This window comes from Plectrocnemia conspersa, unplaced genomic scaffold, assembly GCF_051122295.1.
Source record: "Plectrocnemia conspersa isolate PC_06_02 unplaced genomic scaffold, ASM5112229v1 ptg000004l, whole genome shotgun sequence".
Classification (NCBI taxonomy): domain Eukaryota; kingdom Metazoa; phylum Arthropoda; class Insecta; order Trichoptera; family Polycentropodidae; genus Plectrocnemia; species Plectrocnemia conspersa.
Genome location: NW_028277168.1, coordinates 10,481,417 through 10,495,818, shown reverse-complemented (window position 1 = coordinate 10,495,818; position 14,402 = coordinate 10,481,417). Strand labels below are relative to the sequence as shown.

General features: G+C 28.4%; 1 protein-coding gene across 1 annotated transcript in view; it reads right to left on the bottom strand.

Annotated features, from left to right (window-relative positions):
• LOC148235865 (lachesin-like) overlaps window positions 1–14,402 on the bottom strand; it is a 318,708-nt gene that overhangs the window by 194,427 nt on the left and 109,879 nt on the right. Inside the window, exon 3 of the mRNA XM_088184853.1 lies at window positions 3,020–3,147. Coding sequence (XP_088040979.1) covers window positions 3,020–3,147 — 128 coding nt within the window. The remainder of the gene's footprint in view (window positions 1–3,019; window positions 3,148–14,402) is intronic.

Sequence of the window (14,402 nt, the reverse complement as noted above, 5' to 3'; positions counted from 1 at the left end):
TCATCGGAATGAAACGATCCGCTTTTCCATGAATTTTTCAAAAACTAAAACATTAATCCGCCCACAAAAGGGTCTTTTAAATATATTAGGCAGTCTCAGCAGCGGCAATTTGCATTTCGGGTAAATTTTATTGGAGATAAGAGGCGTAATGAAGATAAAGAATCCCATCTTGCAGTGCAAACAGGAAAGGCGCAGGTGGCTTTTCACGGCACAAAAGCCTCGGATAGTGTACCAGACCCGATAACCTTTAGAGGTGTACGTTTTAAAAAATACAAGCAAAAAATATCTTTGGTTGATATAAACGGACAACATGAAGCTTTTTTACAATTATAACTTTAGTTATATTTCTGATAATACATTAATAAGAAGTATGTTTAAAAATAACTAGAATAAAATATTGATTAGATATGAATAATTGGATATTTTGAGAGTGAATGTATTAAGCTATAAAAAGAAGAATACAAACACAGATTTTATATATTTACTTTTACTTGGATCTGCTTAACGTTACTAAGTTTATAAGATCTCAATTTCAGAAATATTTTGTTTATTTAGAATAGTCTTAGAGATTTGTTATGTTATCCGTTTTAAAAAAAAAAATCTGCTGCTAAAATTTATTCTTATCTATAATAAAATCGATTACCAAATACATATGTTGAAATCAAATAAATTATTAAACATTAAAACGAGTCTTTAAATACTCAGAATTTATATATATAAATATAATACAGCATCAAATGCTTTAAAAGTATTAATAAAAATTTAAATAGGTATACGTTTTTATTTTATTTAATAATAATAAATTATATTTTCTAATATTGCAATGGGTACGAAAAACTCTTAAACGTTATAAATATTTAAACAATAACTTGTAATGTAGTCGTCCATTTTTAGATATAAATAATCAATTATTTTGTTTAATTTACATGATTAATTTTACCAAATAGATTTAAAATTCAACGCACGCGCTTATGTGTTTACATCCCAAATGAATATATAATACTTAAATGTTCCACAAACGGGCGAAATAATTTATTTAAAATATGTTTATGCTCGCATTTGTATCGCGGTTTTAATTTATGACCCTTAATAGGTATCTCATTAACATTTAATCTGGTTAGCAGATAAAAATCAACGTTAATTCCATTATATTGTTTTGGTTGCGACCACCTCTAAATTGGATTTCGATATACTTGAATGTTATACGCGGGGAGTGGGTGTAAAAATATTGCAAAACGGTTTATTGCCTTTGACCCCACTAAAGGTTTAATTATATTTTGTTTTAGGTTTCTTTGTTAAAAAAATATTTTTTCGCTATAAAAAAACAACAGTTATCCAATTTTTGGCCCCGCAGGACTAAATTGCGTACATTTATCACGATAACGCGCAACGAACCCGATACAATAAGCGAAATCGTCTGATACGATGGGTAACGTCGTTAGATTTTTTTTAATAATGATATTTGGTGAATACGCTCGGGTTTTGCTTATATTTATATTTATATTTTTATACTTCTGAAAATAATATTTTTTTTATCAAATTACGATATTGAAAAATAACTGAATATTATATTTAACTGCTTAACGTAATTGCTTATTGGAGGATGCAATGTTATGATGTCACATTTGAAATTTGTTACATTTAAACTAGTGAATAAAAATTTAATTATTTAGCTCAAATAAAAAAGAACAAATCATTGACCGTTACGGTAATAATATATGTTCGTAGCTATAAAATTTAATTCAGTTTGTTAATACTACTGTATTTTCTATGTGTTTGCAACATTAACTTGATTTTAATCGGATTAAGAAATTATGTTGCATTGAAGCATTGAAGCTAGTGAGCCAAGATTATTTATCAAATTATAGAGCAGCGTACGCCAATGTGCTTCAAGTCTCCCTAAACGATTCAGGTTAAAGCTATTTCCTGGATAAAGCGTAATTTGACGTCAGGGAGATACCGCAGTTTGTCCAGCGTGGTGTTTATAATTAGTTTTGAAACGTAGCGACGACAAAAAACAAAGAGGCAATGCATCTAGACGCAAGAGAAAAAGTTTTCATTATCGTCTTTTTTTACATCATGAATAATGCACGAAAAACGTACACATAAATCCTAATGCGAATTTATGAATAAAATATTAAGCTCATTCGCATAACTTGAGTCTGTTTTAATGTCAAGTTAAAGGTAAAATATGCCTGAGAACGATAGTGGCACGTCGTTATCAGATACACGCATAAGACGTTTAAAAAGTTAATTTATCCTGATTACTTGGTTTCTTTACAATAGTGGCCTTGCGGAAAAATAGATAAAATTTTACTAATTTTTACTTAGCTATATTCTGCACAAACAACAGATAATATAAAAAAAGAATAAGCTATAATACCTAGTAATATAAATATTATCATAACATGTACAAATAGTCTGCATTGTAAACTTTTAAAATCCATGATAAATTTTATAAATATTTTATGTTCTTAACTGTAATTTTCAATATTACATAATTACCTGGACAGCTGACAAAATACAATAATATTAATATGTAAAGTGACAGCTTAATTAACTGCACATAAAGCACGTATCGAAATGCGCTTTTATAGATTACATGAAGTGCTAATATAACAACATAACAAACTATCGATAAATTAGGAAAGATAATAATTGGTTTTCTTCTTTCATTATTTACATTTAAATACCAAACTCAACAAAATTACACTTAAAAATGTTCTTCGCGTATTGCGCACTCAGAAAAATATAGCTTAAGAAAAGCAGTAACATGTTATTAAATATCACTCGTTTCTGTCTGTTTAAGCAGATCTTATAATTTCTGACAAAATCCACAAGTACCTACTAATGTTAGAACTGTGGATGCTATTCTAGGCTGACGCATATAAATACCACAGATATTATTGGAATTTGGCTTATTGAGATAGATGGAAATCTTAGACGAAATAAGGGTTGTACATATTATAATACGCGTTGTGGTTAATTAGAATGTTCGTTATGAAATTTTGTTACTAACCTTATATTTTCCTAAATTGTTTACGGTGCATGAGAGTATCGCCTCTCTGCCGACTGGATATGTCAAATTTCCAATCGGTGCTTCAAACTCTGGATCGTCAGACATCTGACGTGTCGTCGGAAAAGTATCTGCAACAAAAGTAATCCACATTGAAACCGCTTTCATTACGAGCCATTCAAGCCTGCTTAAGCTTTCACCGAGAATTAAGAGCTTAGTTCTAGTGTGTTGGCGAGCAGATCTACTTAGCGCTTGAAGGGAAAACAAGGGGAATTCTCTCAGAGGATATCTGTCACGTCGCCTGGTCATAATTGTCCCATTTCGCTTTGTCTATATTGTCAATACGATTGAAACAGCAATTTATATAGACTATTAAGAGGGTATTCCCTCCGTTACGTTCACCGCCATTCCACAAATACCATAAATTTGATTACCGCTTGTTGCCAATGTAAACTCTGCGGTTGTTCAATATAAATTGGATAGGATAGATATATAAGTATATATGAATAATTTAAAAGATGACAACAACAAAAATTCCCAACCTATCGGTAATATTTTATGGTATATCAATGTTAATGTTTATTAATATTGTTTATGATTATAGTTACAAGGTTAAGATTTTTTATTAATTATTTTTAAAAAGATTTTTTTTTTAATAAAGTGCAATCTGTTTATAGTACATGGCTTCTAAAATACTTTCATATGAAGTAATTATACATACTTTGTAATAATTTCCTACAAAATTATTACAAAGTATGCCGGAAAATGATATCATCGAGACGCGTTAACGATTGTACTTGACAAATTATTTTTCAAACTGATGATAGAGAATACACACAATCCGGAGATTTTGCAAGAACTTCATTTTTGTATTTCATATGATTATCGTAATATTGTACTACCCTACAACAAGTACAGCTAACTTTTTAACCATCTGTATTTTGATATTGATTTTTTTTCATCTAGGTACTCGCAGTTGTTGGACAAATTGTGGTCAATCCAATTGTATTTTAATATAAATATTTATGTTTTTAAATATTTGCAGTGTGCATTAATGTAAAGCTGTTATGCTCTTATATTTCTTAGATTTAATTATTATATGAGCACTTTAATATGTAATACCAGTATATATTGTAGTTCGTATTTGTATAGCGATAAAATTCATAAAATAATTCATATTTCTTATTTAATGTAAAATATACAATTATTTTATTCATGTCATAACAAAAGGGTCAAATTTGCTAATTTGCCCTTTGACGTGTTATTGAATCTTTACGGTGGTACCTTCGACGCGCGGTAGCCAATGCACGCTACAAACAGGCAAATGGCCCGCCGTCGACGGATTTAATAATTCAACATTCAAAATGGCTAAGCTCTAGATTTGTGGCAGCTTTACGGACGTCCGGTTTAAATAAGCATGTGTCGGCGGGCCGGTCCGTGGGGCCCAAAACGGCCCCAAAAACCCGGCTGAACCCTTTCAGCGCGCACAAAGGGTCCGAGTATGAAGCCGAATTTTTTTAACGACGACCCGAACCGCCGGTCCCTTTGTGAGCTTTGATGAAAATAAATTAGCGCTTTAAACCATGACAGCCTTATGACTTTGTCCACTTTGCGACGTTCGGGAATGGAGCCGAATTGGACACGCAAGAGTTGACAGTGTTGTTATCTTTAACATTTTTGTTCGATCTATTTAATTTCGATGTGTCGCTGAAAAGCTATTACGAGCTGCCTTTGACATTAAATATTTCGCTAGAATCAATTACAATTATTTAAAAAAGAGAAATAAAAAAATAGGCGAATATATTTAAAACTTGTAAACAATACTTTGCGTCACCACTAAATAATGATATAGAGACATGTATTCGTTTTCTACCAAATCGAATATTGTGTTTCAGTTTCGATCCAAAGCTAAAACTTTAATATGAATATTACACAATCATTATAATTTATGATTTGTTATGTAAACGAGCTTAAGAGCAAACAAGCTATACATAAGTAAAATATTATTCAAATATTATTTAATTAAATGCATATAAATATAATACGTGTCAGCAGTACACTGAAAATAATGAACTTTTTAATATACAAAAAAAAAAATTCTATGAGATACTTCTGCATGTAACAGATTCACAATTATTGAGGGAGTTGATGTTAATATTGCTGCATGTAATAATATTTACGTTGAATACGTTTTAATATCATCGACATTTTATTTTTTGGTTTTACGTTTTAGATGCACAATAGTTTATTTTGCAAAATAAAATGTAGTTTTGTTTCCTGAAACAGGAATTTTTAATCTGCTTTCACTGCGTTGTGTATGCTATTTTTGTTGTTTTCTTGTTTTAAAAGCAGTTATTAACATCGTAGCCAGCAGAATAATTTAGGAAAATAAAACACTGGAAATGTTTAAGCCTTATATACATATATTATATAAATATAAAGGTTAATTTAAATTAGATTTTACACAAGCGAACAGTAAACAAAAATCTCTTTTTTTTTTGAGAAACGTTTTTAAGCATATTGCGATAAGTGCCAAATTGATGCTAAAATGAATAATAGATATGAATAAATACTATATTTATAAATTTGCAAATTTATGCAAAAATTGTAAATTTTTCAGAAAACCTTTTTTGTTTAAGAGATTTTATTTGGAAAATACATATACAAACATTTGGAGGAAATGACGTTTTTTTTCGAAAATTTAGATATTTTGTTTTAAATAGTTTTGGGAGAAATAATGTTATTTTTTAAATTTAAAAAAAAAATTACATACACAGATTAGACAATTATTTAAAAAACTGTTGTAATTTAGAATGAAAGTGATAAAATCAAATATTTAAAATTAGAAAAAATAAAAAAAAGAATAAAATATTTTTTAATTATAATACATAATCATTTTACTCTTTGAGCAATAAATACGCATATAAATTAATATGTTGGATACAAGAATAACCACGCCATAAAATGATCAACAAAAGAGAACATGTTATATGATTATAACTATATATTTAAAGATTAAAAGTCTGAAATAATTCATTCTTTATTCCATTTCGTTTATAGTGCTTTGTTGAAAGAATAGCTCAGTCAAGTCAATGTTTTATTATTACTGAGAAGACTTTAAGCATTGTCTCGGAATGGTATATTTTCTACCTCAAATTCTAATTTATAATGCGCTAGTAAAAATGTTTTTTGCCAAAAAGGCTCTATGATAGTAATTTACAACTTAATGTCTAACTTAATATTAAGAAAATAATAAGCTCACTATTGGATTTTGTTTTTTATCGACTTTTTGTACAGAGATACCTTTTAAACATCATAAATCATACAAAAAATGTGACAAAAATCTATATGTCTAACTTTGTGTCTTTTATATAACAGAATTTTAAGAATCCGTAAGGTATTGGATTGATAAATCAGAAAAAAGAAATCAAAAAAAGATCTTGTGGAATACTAATAAAATAATAAGTTTAAGCTTTTTAATAAATTTATATAAGATGCTTAAAAGCAACTTAATTTAATAAATAATATAAGATTTTAATAATATTAATAATGTAAAAAAATCTAACATATATTACTACAACTTAAAAAAAATTGTCTTATTAATAATAAACCAGAATTTTCAAAATAATATTAAAACCATATTTGATTTTACAGATAAAATAAATAATCATATAAAACTAAGCTTTTTATTACAAAAAACAGGAATTACAAATCAAGAATCATAAACAACTATCCACCTCTTTTCTGTTATTTATATATTTATTTTAAAAATGCTGTAAAATAATTTTTATTAACATTAAAAATACCTTGTTTTAGGTTAAATAATTTTAAGTTTGATTTATTTTATTTTAAAAAATGCAAAAAAAAAATATTTAATATATTTTAAATATTGCAGTGAATAAGAATAAATTGTTTTATTTTTTTGTCTTAAATAAATCAAATATTTTACATTTAAGAGTAATTAATAAAAATAAATAAACAACATTATATGAAAATATACGCAAAGATCTCTTTTATTTTTAACAATATCAAATATATTTTTTGAATACTTCAGGCAAATATATTCAGAAAAATAATACAATATTAGAGATCATTTTTATTTAAAAGTCCACATAAAAGTGTCTCATCTTTTGCTATTGCTACATTAATTTTTGTTGAAAAAAACTGAATTCAAAAACTAATCTGAATTTTTCTAGAACAAATTTTTAATGAATTTTGAAGATGAAGACCGTCATTGAATTTTAAGCTTATGTATTATTTTTAATCGAAATTATACATTTTCTAGCATTATTTAAAAAAACTATTTTGTATCTCTCACACCAATAATAAATTCGTAAAGTGAAGTTCAATAGATTTTATTTATATAAGTAATACTATTTTTTAGGTTTATTTAAAAAAAAAATTTTGAATTCCGTAAAGTTTCAGACGTATAATCAACAGTGGTTTCAATTTATTATATTTTTAGATCTTGTGAGATATAAAAATATTTTTAAGAAATGTGCATTTCAATTAATTTTTAACTTGTACTAAAAATAATAATTCATAAATATATTTGTAGACTACTAAATCAGATTTTTTTTATAAAAGTCGTTTTTGGGAAAAACTTAATAATTTATTTTTTATTTTATTGCCTCAAATTATACGATAGATAAAAACTTTAATCTGCATGACGATACCTAGTGGCTGTTTGTCATATTTTAAAATAATTTTTAATTGAATTGATATTAACTTAATATCTGATCGAAACATTTATAAAATATGTGTAGCTTAAAATAAAAGTACAACATATTTAAATATTACTAATTGTAGTAAATAGTAAGCAAAATAACAATATTAATTTTGCTTTGAATTATTTAGATACATCACCAATTTTTAAACGTAATAGCTCAAATGGCTCTCAAGTCAATTTCCATTCAAATTTATAAACACCCATGCATATATCACACAAACCTTTGAAAACGTCCATTTATCCCTGTCGTCGATATATTACACGATCTTTCTACGCTTGTGGCGACCGAGGGTTGTGTATGTTTAATATTCGCCATACATCGAATAAATGGCATACAATACACACAACGGACAGAATTGTGGGGACTTTTGATAAAATTTTATATCAGACCCTTTCGGCGCGGGGTCCATAATTTCCGGTTGCTCAACTACTTATTCCACTACGCCGACATTATTTATTACGCGAAACGTGACTTCCAATTTTACTTTGTCTTACGGCCAAGTCAGAGGTTGTGAACCTATTCCCGCATTAATATTATACTTATACACATACACGAGACGCCGTAATGACGTATTTCGCTCATATTTTTTACTTAGGGCACTCTCGAGCTTTCGTCCGCTGATCCGCGACATTTTTCTTTGTTTCGGGGTGTCAAATACATTCGATGTTGGCAATTTGTCTTTCTCAACACCAGATATACAAAATGATATTTGCGGACACTTTTGCCCGTGTTTCATATTGCAAGCTTATTGTGTTTTATTTATTTTGATGCTTGCTCGAATACATTATGTGTACTTATAAGATAATAATGTATAAAAATACGAAACATTATTTCTTAATCATAATAATATGATATGTGGAAACGAATATAGATGTAAAAAGTGAAGCGCAAATATTGCTAGTATAATACATGTTTATAAACGTTACAGTTTATATATTATTTATTTTAATTGTATTAGTATTATTAAAAAAATATTTAAGATATGAATTTAAACTTTACGTTTAATCAAAATGTAATTCAACTGTGAAATGGTATTTCAATATTCATAACATTAAGAATTCACAACTATCTATTTATTCTTACTTATGTCATAAGTGCTTAAGCTCAAAAAAGTCGGTTAGACTCATCTGTATTTAAGAAAAAAATATCATATCGTATAGATCGATGCAAATATTTTTAGTCATCAGCATAAAACAAAAAGCTTTTAAAACAATATGAACAGTAGTGGTCCAATAATTGTTCTCTGTGGCACTCCAGAGCATATTAAACATTATATCATGTTATAAGCGTTGCTTTGCTTAAATATTATTAATGAAAACATCTATAGTGCATCAAACATTCATCAGACACGAGTTTACAAACGGCTTTGTGTAATCCCATATTTTTACCGCACGATATAAAAACGATATGAATATTTCAAAACGTCACCGGTCAAATTCGCGCCGTTATTACGCTTTTGCTGTAAAATATGGAGTAATTTCGTATTATACGTGTTTTTTATTATCTTTAAAAAATGTGATGCGGCCGTATCAAAAACTGCGCAAATGTGCGCATATACGTGTTTAGTATTCATACGTATCGTATTGTATATAACTTCGGAAAGGTGTATGCGTGCGTCTGTGAATTCGCGGAAATTTTTAACGCTCTCGTTGGTCGTTAAATAAGACGTGTGATTCTGTCCGAAAATGGGTTTTTCGAGCCGAAGCTCTCGAGTGAGGGCTTAATAAAAGCTCCGTTTACATTTTAAGCTCCTTGGGCGAGTTTTATTAAACGGGCGAATAGCAAAAGGCTGCTGTCAGTCAATCGCGCGAAAGGTAAACGAAGAGTAGTTCTTAATTAATTTTCAACGACGCAAATAAATTTAATTCGCAGAATATTATGCCGCGATTTTCACCAGCGAATGAAACTTTTGCATCTTTAGTGCGCTCTTAAAATTGTAATTCAAAATTTAATATTGACTAAGTGAAGTTCTTTTTGATTTGCTTAATTTTAATTTAAAACCCATATATCAATTCATTAAAAAAAATTATTGGTGTTTATGATTCACAGTTTGGTTATGATATTATAAATAATTGATTAACTTACGTTGCATTAGTAAATTGATATAAAACAAATACTTTAAACTTAAAATATGAACTTGCCAATGTAGTTATTTTGATTTTAGTAAATATTTAATATCGGCAAAATCATTTCAAAATTTATTTTAATTATTAAATTATTCAAACAATAATTTAAGGCAGATGATCATTGAGTTTAAAGTCTAATTTTATTTAGTTTTTGGATTTTGAGGCATATGCATGGACTTTGCAGTCGAAATAGATGCATGAAAATCAAGTAATAGTATAATTAAATTATGTACAATTTATCACAGTAAGGAAATAGTATAGGAAATAGTAGCCATCTACTGTAGCAAATGCCGTCTATCTGAGCTCGTCTTTCGTCTCAAATCGATCATCTGCCGATGTAATAAAGTGTCACACTTTCTATAATCGTTTTATAAATCGTCTTTGGCGAATCACATATGCGGATGTTAGTGGGCTAATTGCATCGCATAATGATTCCACCAACAAGATATGTTTATACCTTCAAGTGAAATTTTAAGGTGAAACTTTCAGAGTAAGTGACAATAGCGGTTTTGGGGCAGGATAAACAAATTATCTCTCGCGCATTCTTTAGGTACAAAAGGGTAGTTTTCCAGTGCTTACGAGTAATTAACGCAATGGATGTGCTAGCTAGGGTGGTTCATAAAATCGTCCAATTAATACGCAATTTTTGAGCATTGTTATTTGAGTTATTTTCTTTATAGTTAGACTTTTTGTCAAAACAAGTTGTTGTTTTCTTTACATCAGTTTTCAATGATAGTTGTAATGACCTCTACAAATAGCTCTTAAAATTTTGCAATTTAATTTTGAACTAAGCAGTGTAACTTAACTTGATTTTTTTAGCTGCTAACAACATTGACAAACAACTTAGTCTTTTATAAAATCAATAAAGATGCAATCATCGTGATTTTTACACAAATATTCAATTCGAAGAAAAATTTACCATATACAACAAATAATTAAACTATTTTTTAAACATCCTTGCCACTATTAAAGTAACAGTATTAACATAGTATGCATATAACGAAGTATGAAAACATTGTCTAAAAAAACCTTATGTAGTAAAACCAATAATAGCAGTGCATATAATATAAATATAGGTAATATATTAGTTGAAGTAAGAATTTATATTTGTCTTAATATTATGTAATCATCTATGTATATAATATTCTAAATATATAAAACCAAACATGTAATGGTGCAATATTTGCTTTGAAATTAAATTATTTTTATAATATTACCTAATCTAAACATATTATTTGCAACATTCATAAAATAATTCTATCGTTTACATAGTATTTAGATGTAAGTTTTTCAAGTTCCAATAATACAAATTAGAGGTAGTGACAGTATTTACCTAATTAAATATCGGTAAAAATTAGCTTTTAAAATATTTTAATAAATATATTTTAGTGATTGTAAAATACAATACCAGTACTGTTTTTTTAAATATATAATTAAATATTTTCAGCATTTCTATGAACTGCAATTTATCAATTAATTTCTAGATCGTTATTAAACTCAGAAGTTAATATTGTATACGTGTTGGTAATCAACAAGTAGGATACTAGTGACATGTGGTTAAGTTTTCGAAAGGTCTAGATTGGTACTTTCACAGGTTTGAACTTTATCCCTGATTTCATACTCAATGGATATCAGATTAAGCTCATTGATCCTATTATCGACTTTATCAATTCAATCACCATTTAATTCAACAATTAGATCACCTTATAGAGGAGTCTAAAACGGTATAAAAAAAATCTTTTAGCAAAATTGACAGGCGTTAGCAAAGGTGTACAAAAGCAGGGTTTCAACGTCTAAGAAAAAAAAGTTTTCTTCGTTAAAATGGGACAGCACTGTGAGAAAACAAGTTTGCAGATTAAGTCAAAGTATTCGTCATGAATCGAGAAGTAAAAAGTAGCCGTCGCAAACGTATCAAGAAAAGATATCACATGCATTCGACATTGCCATTCAAACGACTGTATATTATCTGCTCCAGCAGATGACAGAAATCTGTGTCATAGAATTTATCCAACAGCCACCCTTCTGTAATTAGACGTCCCATTAAAAGTGGCGGAAAAAAAGCATAAGTTAATTTTGGCAAGAAAGTTTTAGCATGAAACTTCTCCGTCGATAATTTGAATATATCGTTCGACAGCAGCTGTGTTCGTTATATGGAATCTTAGTAAAGCAAAAATCTCATTATTGCTCGAGAAAATTAAAATACAATTTCACATGTATCGTTATGAAAAGTAGTATGAAACGTACATATATTTGCATCCTAGTGCTTTAATACTAAGCACCGTCGAGTATTAGGCGAAGAAGTATTTTTTATAGTTGCTTAGGAACAGTGCTGACAGTGAAAAGTGCCGATGACCTGTACGTTAAAGTTTCGTTTGAATAAAATGTTACGTGGATCACCATCACATCTATTGTATTTGACCACATTTCTCTTAGATTCTCTTCTGTCTCGTACCATCTAGTTCCACAAGCACAATCTTCAAGAAGTGACCATTTTTGTAAACTAAACCTATTACCACTTGATCTATTTCGATTTTTTAATGTACGAAAATATTACAGAACAATAAAATACAAAGCGCTTAAAATACTGAACCACTCATAGTATGTATTTGTTAATAATAAGTGTACGATATTTTAACTAGGTTATTGATTAACTTATAAATTGCTGCTAATTTACAATACTGTATGTGCACGGATAGAATATAAATTCAAAAATTGAACAACCATTGTATACTTGAATTAATAAACGCATTATGTTCACTGTTGAGTGATGGCTTTTATCCGTAGTTACGTTTTCATAAAAGCGGCGTGGAAAAGGTATCATGGCGGCGAATGATGAATGCGGATATTTCAAATGTATGTTTTCGTGAATTGCCACGATTTTTCTTCCGACAATGCCTAAGGTAGTACTACACATATAATCTATATACATACATATAGTTTGTTGGTTCGGTACTATAATATATATTGCAAAAGCGTTATCGTTTCCGTATTGATTCATTGAACAGTTCGAACCCACTCACTATGACGGCAGTCGGAAGGGGCTAAGCCCTTCTAATAGAAAATGGGGTATTTGAAAAAGGTGTCAGTATATCAATCAGGGTTTTGTTCGCGCACCACCTACCGCCGAACAGGTGTTATTCGGTATATTAAGTCTGCGATAGGGGTACGCCGGGGGTGGTTTACGCCCCGCTCCGGCATCGCGTTACCTTCGCCTCAATTGACTTTGATGTATAACAGTAATACGTCACATTCCGCCCACCTCACTTAACCAGAAATATTGACGGTGAAATTGATGACAGATTTGGACGGACGTCGAAACGCAAGTGATTAATATGAGCATTCGATTAGTAACGTTGTCGGCTGTGACTGTTTGGCGTGTTTCAAGACTTAAAACACTCGAGTCGAATAAGAAAAATATTTCTGAAGCAGTACGTAGCATAACTTAGGCTTACTTCACAGAAAAGGAATAAAAATATCTGAATAATATATAAATATTATTATCTAAAACAGTTATTCTTTACACAATTTACAACCCACGCCTCCAATGATTCCAACCAAAACCTTGGGGTGAATTTCTTCAGATTTTTTTTTATTTATCTGAGTATATAAGATAAGACTTTTACACGTAAGAGTCAGTTATACAACAAATCTTACTGTTAAGATTAAAAATATTTGCAGAATTTTTTTAGGTATCTTAAAAAAATTGTAGACATTAATAATTTAAAAACAAAATATATATTTTTGTATACAACTACATAATAAAACATTTAAGTACATATTTTGGTATTATTTTATAAAACTATCTTTTAATGTATGTATTTTCTTGTATTTTTAATTCTACGATAAACGTTCTTATAAAATACACACGAGATTACACGATAATTATAAATATGATAATTAACCTTAATATTAACCAATTCAACTGTAACACTAAACAACTACTAAAGATAGTTTTATAAAAACATGCTAAGATAAGTACTTACTCGATTTTTTAATTTAAAAAAAATAAAAGAATTTAAAAATCAGTCAGGTCGATAAAGACGAAAATTTGCTATTTAAAAAGTTGTTTGCACATAAAATATTGTACGGATTAAAAAAAATATTGGCTAATTCATGCACACAGCGAAAATCAAAACATGTTAAATATTATTGAAAAATAAATAAAAATATTATGTACATGAAAATTTATAGTACTAAGAAAACCATAAAATTATAAAACATTGCACTCATAAAAAAATTCGGAATAAATTACCAATATAATCAAAATATTTTACTAAAAATCTTATATACTTATAGCTTGAGCGATTTAATATATCCATAAATTATGATTAACATTATAAAAAATACAAATTAAGAGTAATATCATTAATACGAAATTAAAAAAGGTGTTTGCTATTATTATTTTTTTATATAGCATATATATAGCAATTTATATTTTTAATTATTTAAATATTGTTCTATTCGTAGAGTATTCGTTAATATTTTTAATTTTTAAAAACAAAAAAATGAAACTGACCAAAAATTTTTATG